Source organism: Ciona robusta, chromosome 11 (genome assembly GCF_009617815.1).
Source record: "Ciona robusta chromosome 11, ASM961781v2".
Lineage (NCBI taxonomy): Eukaryota > Metazoa > Chordata > Ascidiacea > Phlebobranchia > Cionidae > Ciona > Ciona robusta.
In genome coordinates this window covers 4,595,618-4,604,050 of record NC_143245.1, presented here as the reverse complement: position 1 = coordinate 4,604,050, position 8,433 = coordinate 4,595,618, and the positions used below count along the sequence as shown (strand labels likewise).

At 35.6% G+C, this 8,433-nt stretch overlaps 2 protein-coding genes across 2 annotated transcripts; both read right to left on the bottom strand.

Annotated features, from left to right (window-relative positions):
• Window positions 1–80: 80 nt before the first annotated feature.
• On the bottom strand, window positions 81–2,952 carry LOC149728256 (large ribosomal subunit protein eL13-like). The gene is made up of 5 exons (XM_089888215.1): window positions 2,809–2,952; window positions 2,365–2,614; window positions 1,824–1,997; window positions 1,115–1,171; window positions 81–282 (listed from the first exon to the last, which is right to left on the bottom strand). Exons 2-5 carry the CDS (start codon window positions 2,605–2,607, stop codon window positions 112–114), a joined length of 645 nt encoding a protein of 214 aa, XP_089744341.1. The 5' UTR covers window positions 2,608–2,614; window positions 2,809–2,952; the 3' UTR covers window positions 81–111.
• Window positions 2,953–3,805: 853 nt separating this feature from the next.
• On the bottom strand, window positions 3,806–6,726 carry LOC149728255 (uncharacterized). Its single transcript, XM_089888211.1, has 2 exons — window positions 4,774–6,726; window positions 3,806–4,225 (listed from the first exon to the last, which is right to left on the bottom strand). Exons 1-2 carry the CDS (start codon window positions 5,199–5,201, stop codon window positions 3,829–3,831), a joined length of 825 nt encoding a protein of 274 aa, XP_089744337.1. The 5' UTR covers window positions 5,202–6,726; the 3' UTR covers window positions 3,806–3,828.
• Window positions 6,727–8,433: the final 1,707 nt, after the last annotated feature.

Genomic DNA, 8,433 nt, shown 5'->3' with positions numbered 1-8,433 from the left:
CAAAACCTGCGAAAAAATAACTGCCTGGCCAATCTGATAGAAGCTGTCTGCAAAAGTGACTTAAAATAAAAACACTTCACCACATTTGAAATTTTTTTATTTCCCGTTAATTTACTTTCCCTTCTTGGGTTTAGTTTGGTTCGCAGCCTCTTCTTTTTCCTTCTTTCGCTTGGCACGGATTCCAAACAACTTGGCGTTGGAACGAGCCATTCTAAGTGACTGGAACACACTGTGTTTGCGTTCAGCATCTGTGATAGCACGCGCTTTCTCGGGTTTGAAGGTCTGCAAAATACAATGATTTTTATACAAATTTGCCTGAATCAGTTAATACAGGAGTAAATAAAGTATCCTTGTAACAGCTAAACAATTTGACTGTAAAACTCATTGCAAAAACACAAACTTTATTAAATTATAAATTATGTTGCAGTCAAACATAAAATGTAAATAGTATAACAGTTGTGCAATATACTTTTATTACCAAGCTACTGTTACTATAAAAACATTGAATTACAAAATATGTTATCTTTATACCAAAGTTTTTTAGGGCAAATGTGAATAATTTTATTCTAGAATCGTTGTATCGTAATTAATAAGTTAATAACCCAAGAATCCAAGATACATACATACTAAAACTACCCCTTATTGGACTAAAATAACATTCTTGCAGAGGAACTAGAAAATTGATCTTTAGCTACATTTAGGAATATTATCGTCAATGAGTCTACACAGGCGCTAAACTAAAAATGATCGGACACTTAAGACGCCTTTTTCTATAGAACAAATCCAACTTATTAACTGAGTAACTGTGACGTTTGCAATACAGAAAACTCCAGGGTAGGCCTTTCCAATGTTTTCCCAGAAAGTGGATACCCATTTAGTATATTAGGTGGTTAAGATACAACTAGTACAGTACTAGTACCCTTTGATGTGAGTTTAATTCTAATTCCAAACCAGAGTATATCATTTAATTTTTATGTAATATGCATACAAAAGTTGGTGCAGAATTTTTTTGGACCAAGCTGTACCTATAATTTTAGCTTAATATTTGGGTGATATTGTAAAAGGTGAGGATGTAAAGAATCAAACAGTCCAAAACATGAATAAGAAAACTTACATCCTTCATTGGCATGACCACACCAGTGTGCTGAGTTGCCATCTTTACTTCTTCAGCCTAAAAAAAACATATTGTAATAAGAATATACAAACATATGTTATATTACTACATAACCTACATTTAGTCATTTAACAAACATTTCATTACTGACAATTTTAACAGTTTTATTTTATCATTATAATACTAAGAAACAACTGTATTAAGAATGTTACAGTTGACCATCTAATTTGGTAATTACCAGGTAGAAAAGAACACAAGGCTTGCTCAAACAAGATTTCCGAATATAAACATTCTATATCACATCTTCACTACTCTTTATTGTTTTTAAATCTCAAGCATAAATCCTTTCCAGAGCACTTATCTCTTAACCAGAGGACTCCGTTTTATTGCTAGTACACTATAGGCATGGGACTTTACGACTATTGTTCTAACTTCCAACCCAGCGGTCACTGGTCACTATTGGATTTACTATTAATAGGGCTTAATAGACTACCATATTTTTTCATTCTAGTGTCCAACACTTTTTTTACTAGTATTTCCAAAAAACCTTTTCACGCAGTTGGATCTTGTTAAGTTCGTTTGTTTTAAAATGCCGAACATTTCCTTCGTTTTTGCACAAATTAAACGAGAATTCGACATGTTTGCACTCGTATTATAAGGTGTGACATTACCCCACAACGCAATTATAAGCAGCAAACAAAACACTTACAGAGCTGTCTCCCTTCTTAGGATTGGAGAGCTTCTTGGGGAAAAGGATAAGTTTGGACTTGTACTCCTTCAACCTCTGCACGTTCATCTGAAGTGATTCAGTTGATTTGTTCCTTCTGCGATGATCGACAGCAATTCCAATGGTGGCAGCAAAATAACGGTTTATTCCAGCAGCCTGTTGTTTAATAAATATTATATTAAATATTGATAGAGTATCCAAAAGCAATAGTTTTTGGACATTAAAAATTGCACCGCAGAGTAAACATATTTGCAAACAATTTAATTCTGCCCCTGCTTTAGTCGGAGATGGTCAGTGCCAATTCCCCAAAAAAAAAATTTAATTGTTGTTAATAATACATAAAAGTAAAATGTGGCTGTGTAAATTATTGAGAAAAAAATGGACTAGATAAAGAATTGAAAACACATTTTACTTGCACATATTACCACAGACGTTTAATAACAACCTTATTCTCAAAAGACTATCGCTAAAAAGCAATTTCTCTATGTGCAAGTTAAACTATCATTCGATCATTACAGCTTACCTTAAGTTCTTCCAAAGTAAAGCCTCTGCCGAAGCGTTGTTTGGTGTTGTACTTAAATGTGGGGCATCGAACCACTGGTCGCAGGGCGCTTGTTGGTCGTGGAGCAACAGTCCTTGCTTTTATGATTCTTTTCTGGTGTCGCCTGTACTTACGGGCGGGCTGGTTGAACCATGTCTTGACTCTGGTCTGCCACTTCTTGTGAAAGTGATTATTCGATATGACGTTGTTGTGCCGGATCGCCATCGTGATCCTAAAATGAATATTCTGAACCAACTGTCTGCAGCTAACATCAAGTGTATTTTCATGCCATACTAGCTACATTTTAACTGTTTTTAGAGCGCTAAACCACTTTACACACACGTAATTATATCGTGTTGTTGATTTAATTATTATTCGTTTAAATTAAGCAGTAAAACTGTAGATTACTCAGGATAAAATACCAACCTTTAGGTCACAAAACTAAAAGAACCAAATTTATTTTCCACACATGAAACTTGCTTTATTTCGCTAGGTGGCGGTAGCTTTGCGTGGCATAAAATTATTTCGTCCCCGATGGTGATTACTACGCTTCGGCGATTGCAAAAAAAGGGATTCGTTATGTTTTAGTGAAAGTTTAAAAATACGCATGCTTCTAATTAAGCCTATTACACGTATTCGTCTGTACGCATGTTATGTGGATGAGGCGCGAATTTCACATTCTACCTTTTACAACAGCACATTTACTTTAGGCCTGACAAATCGGTTAAGGGCCAGTGAATTTATAGCAATAACCGTAAAAACGTTTTGCCCACTGAGTTGCAGTAATTAGGGTTCGTTAATTTTCCTGTCCAAGAACACAGCCTACATACCACAATAAAGATACCATTTAACTTAGCCTATAATCCGATTCCATTTAGTTTTGCTGCGGCGCAGTACGCCTACAGACATATAATACTGTTAAGTGACTGTCAATGTTTATGCCCATCTCAAGGTATATTACAGCGAAACTGCTGTCTTCTTGTAGTATCGGCAACGTGGAAAAGTGTATAGCGCCTCTTAATGAGAGTTTATACGGACTAGATTCTCGATTTTGCTACCACTGTGGGCATGTATGTCTTTGGGCAAGACACTTTAACAGTAATTACTCCAATCCAGTGGTTTCTTATGAGTTATACAGATAGTTAGACAAACATAACAAAAAATAAAAAATCTTAACCAAAACAATAATCACCCTCAAAGTTACATATACGTGGCAAAAGCGGGTACGAGATGTGGATCAAACAGAACACCAGTGATAACTGCTATTGCTCTACCATGCGAGCGTAAATAAGATAAATTCATTTAATCATATATATATATATTGTAATATGCAACGTTTTATTTTTATATAAAGGCATTTTATATAGTTTTATTGATGTCGTTTTGCATACAGTACTACCATTTGATATATACGGTACACGACTCACAGTTGCAAAACTTTATTTGTCAAGCGAATAATTTACACTCTGTTGGCAAGTAAACCCAATCTCGACACAAAAACCTTCCAGAGTGATCAGTCTTACAAGAAATATTACTGTACACTTCAGAATTGACTTGCTCTTGGTTGAGATAAAAGAAAGCGAGATGTTTCGTTTTTAGGGGTCGACAAACTGCATCAGCGTGCTGGGGAATTCGGACGCTAAAAATCGGCGAACTATTTGTGCAAAGACCGATCTGAAAACTTTGATAGTAAAACTCTGAAGACGCATTTCTGTAGAGGATGACGCTTTCACGTGACAACCAATGCTCGCCTGAGATCGGTTGTGACAAATGTACTTCTGTTGGGCAAATTTCAATAGCTGCAGGTGCTGGTGATATGCGGACGACAGGTCGTATGCCGTTTCTGTGTTAATAGCGAAACTGTTAAGTTGGGTTAAAGCAATTGCCGTTAAGTGTATTGTTCAAGTACAAATATACACCAATAACCGTTGCGGCGTCGAGCTTTACATCAGTATTTTCTAAAAAAGGTATAGGCGCTTTAACCTATATGGGGTGGGAGAAGACGGGACATATTTAGCACACATTATCCAAATAGCGGGATTGTGTTTTAAACTATTAACAACGATCTATGGAAGTCGTAAGGATGCAGTTTTATAATTCTTTAAATGTTCTTTATTTACTACCAAATGACACGAGAAAATAGAATAAAAAGGTGCCCCATCTTCCCCCACCCTACTATATGTACTATTTGGTAAGTATGCATTTTACAAACAAATTTTCTAATAACATTTGGCATAAAAACAACAACAATCTATTTCTGGCCGGAACACTGCATTATTTCCTTTGTTATCTAAATTAACTTATAAAGTTTCGAAACCTTGGGTTTTAAAACTAACCCTGATGGCCTAACTATCCACGTAAATGTAATATTAAGCAAAGGCATAAACTTACATAAACGGAGGTGATCTTTTCATTCTCCTGTCCCAGTGTTTCCGATCACTTTTTTTTCCAGTACTGCCCAAACACTTTTTTACGCAGTTAGATCTTGCTGGTTTCGTTTGTTTTAAATTGCCACACATTTCCAGCGTTTTTGCGCAAGTTGACTGGAAATTTGACCTCGGAAGAATTTGTTCATTCTGCGGGTTTTTGATCCTGCTAATCCCGCCGATTCGTTCTTTGCGAAGCAGTGAAGCAAAATTAACCTTGTGATGCTTCGGAATTTTAAATAATCGGGCAGAGCAATCCACGAAAAGAGTAAACGTGACAATAAGTAACAAAAATGGACAAATTTTGCGGTGCATTTTACCAACCAATAAATATCTTGCGCATAAAACTACAACACATGCTGTCGAACTGCTGTAATGTATATAAAATGACATTGTTAAAAAGGAGACGTCTAAGCAACAATTGCTTTACTTTTCACTATATCTATTTTTAGCTATTTTATTTATTTTACTGACTACAAAACTCTCATATACTTACTAGATGTAGCGGCTTGCTTATAAGTTTCTCGCAGCAGTATCGTCGTATATATATATATGTTTTATATGTAAATATATATATGTACCCAAACTAGTTTGATATATGGCATAGCTACATGAACATTAAAAGCATTAGATCATTTTATTCACAGCCCGTCCAAGTACACCTAAAGAGATGCAGTCACGTCTATATATATCCAAAGCTTTAATGATATTATTTAATCGTTTAAAATATACATATAGTAGGGTGGGGAAAACCGGTCACCTTTTTATTCTATTTTCTTATCCCATTTGGTAGATAGCAAGGAGTATTAAAAGAACTATGTAACCATATATCCTCACGACTCCCATATATAGACCGCTGTTAATTGTTAAAACAGAATCAGGACAGTTAGATATTATGTGCTAAAGGTATAAACTGTATGTTCAGTTATAGAAATCCATTAAAAAATTATAACGCATGAAATTTTGCTGCTTACTTTTTGGTAGGAAAAATACTGACTTTTAACACACATGGTCGAATAATTTGAGAGGTAAATAATAAACACTTTAAGTAAAATTGTTAAACAGCGTTTATAATCATTACGCTGCTGATTTTTAAGAATTATTCCACACTATTAGCGTTACTGTAAATAGACCATATTTACATATACAAGCTACATAAATACATACATATATATATATATAGATAAAGGCCTATATGTATATCACTATAATCATGTTGCAACCGATGCATTCTCTGCGTATATATATATTCAAACTACTAATTTTAATTAAAAACCAATAATATACAGGTGGGGAAAGATGGACACTTTTTCATCCTATTTTTTTGTCCTGTTTGGTAGTGAAGAAAGAACATTCCAAAAATTATAAAACCGCATCCCCACGACTCGAATAGCCCGTTGTTAATTAACTAAAACACGATCAGGATATTTAGATATTAGATGCTAAAGATGTCCCGTCTAACCCCACTGTACTATCTAGCAACTTCATTAACTTCGCAGTTTTAGACTTAAACAGATCTTTAATAAAATACTTTTGTGAAAGCAATAACTGTGTCAATAAAACCGCTGCTCTACATTACACTGCATTTTCAAACTTCTTCGCGTTTTAACTCTACTTAAAAAGGAGTCATCTATCAAATCACGCTTCGGTACCGCATAAACAAATAGACTGCCGCTGTGGCCCTACTTTCGTTTGACCATGTTTTACAAGCTTCCTGACTTCCTATCACTCGCAGGTGGCGTAAATAGATCAACGAGAAATTTCGGCACGTTTTACAAAATGCGGCCACGATCGCGGTGCCAGATATCGGCTGAAAAAACCGCTGTTGTCTGCCGCTGGTTGCTTCGAGATTAACCGTACCTAATCATAATAGATGTATGTGTGTGACAGTGGGACATGTTCGAATATTAGACCCGCCACTCCTTTAATATTTTAATAAACAGCATATTCTTGGTTAAGGGAAATTTTCCTACGGAAACTGATAACACGCCAGGAAATTCCAATCTGCCATTTCGTGTATTTTGGGTAAAAACGTGAGGTTATGATGTCCTGACGGCTCGTTCTGTTGACGCTGCAACTTTAGTTAAATAAGAAAACAAACTGATGTACTTATTAATAGAAGAGTTACTTCATAGTGGTCTACAAAGGCGTGGATTCGAAATGCAAACAGATAATGATAATTGATCGTAAAGTATCTCTAATTCGGTACTTAAAGACACTTTAATTAACCTGGAAGTATTTCAATTGTTTAATAGCTCTCTTGATTAATCAAACTGTCGACCTCGCCCATGAGACACAATCCGCATTGTGACGACATAGTCGGAACAAAGTGACGATTTTGGGTTTGGTCAACCAAGTACACGAAGGATTAACTTGATTCTTACATAATCCGATTATTTTTACATGTTTTTGACCGAAATTTTGTATTTGGAACATTAACGTGTGCATAGGTCGGATTATTTGCTACACGATGTTATATTATGCGAAACGCCCAAGTCTGTCTTATTACCTCGAAATCATGCTTTGAAATATTCATAATTATAGACTCCACAGAAAATGAACCTAATAAAGTACTGTATTATTAAAACACATATACTGGTTGATCATATTAATTAAAGTAGGTGAAATTCTTTAGCGGATTGTCGTACAAAAATTGCTGCTGGTATGGTAGGGGGAGACGGGACACCTTTAGCACATATAATATCCAAATACCCTGATCGTGTTTTAAACAATTAACGACGATCTATGCGAGTTGTGAAGATACGGTTTTATAACGCTTTGAATGTTTCGTTTACTACCATATGAAACAAGAAAATAGACAAAAAAGTGTCCCATTTTCCACCTTACTATAGGATACTTAGCAAGAGCGTCCATTGGCTCCGCGAGCAAAAAATGGAAGGTGCTTTATTGTTTTGTATACTATTAGAGAAGAAGAATTAACTCGACGCAGTTACAAAACTAGTGTGTCGTGCTATATAGTAGGGTGGGGTGATGGGACGCCTATAGCACATAATATCCTGATCGTGTTTTGAACAATTACCAACGTTTTATAGGAGTCGTGAGGATACAATTTTATAATCCTATTAATGTTTTTTTGTTTACTACCAAATATAGGACGAGAAAACAGAATGAAAAGGTGTCCCATCTTCCCTCACCCTACTATATGTAGTAGTATGACACATCTCGTGCCCGCTTCCGAGTCATGCCAAGCAGCATTAGGAGGCCTTATGGGATAGAAAGAAATATGTATTACTGCCATTTTTCCCCCTTTATGATACGTTGCATGTCCAAGAATATGCATAGCCTACCTTTAATGATCTTTGAACCAGATAGCCTATTTAATTTTAACACGGAAAACCCGGTATTCAAACACATACGTGTATATTCATGCGTTGTGATTTTAGAATTAACACGCAACTTACTTCACAGTAAAAGACTTAGCGACGTCAACAGTACAGACGGTAAAAATGTACCTTAAAAAAATAATGTGTTTAGTAATATTTTGCCAAGAAACGTTTTCAAGCCGGTCCATATTTTATAGACCTCGTACTGTATTTATCCATATCTTTTACTAACGCGCAGTAGCGAAGTGGCGCATGTGCAATTGCGCACGGTACAAATTTAA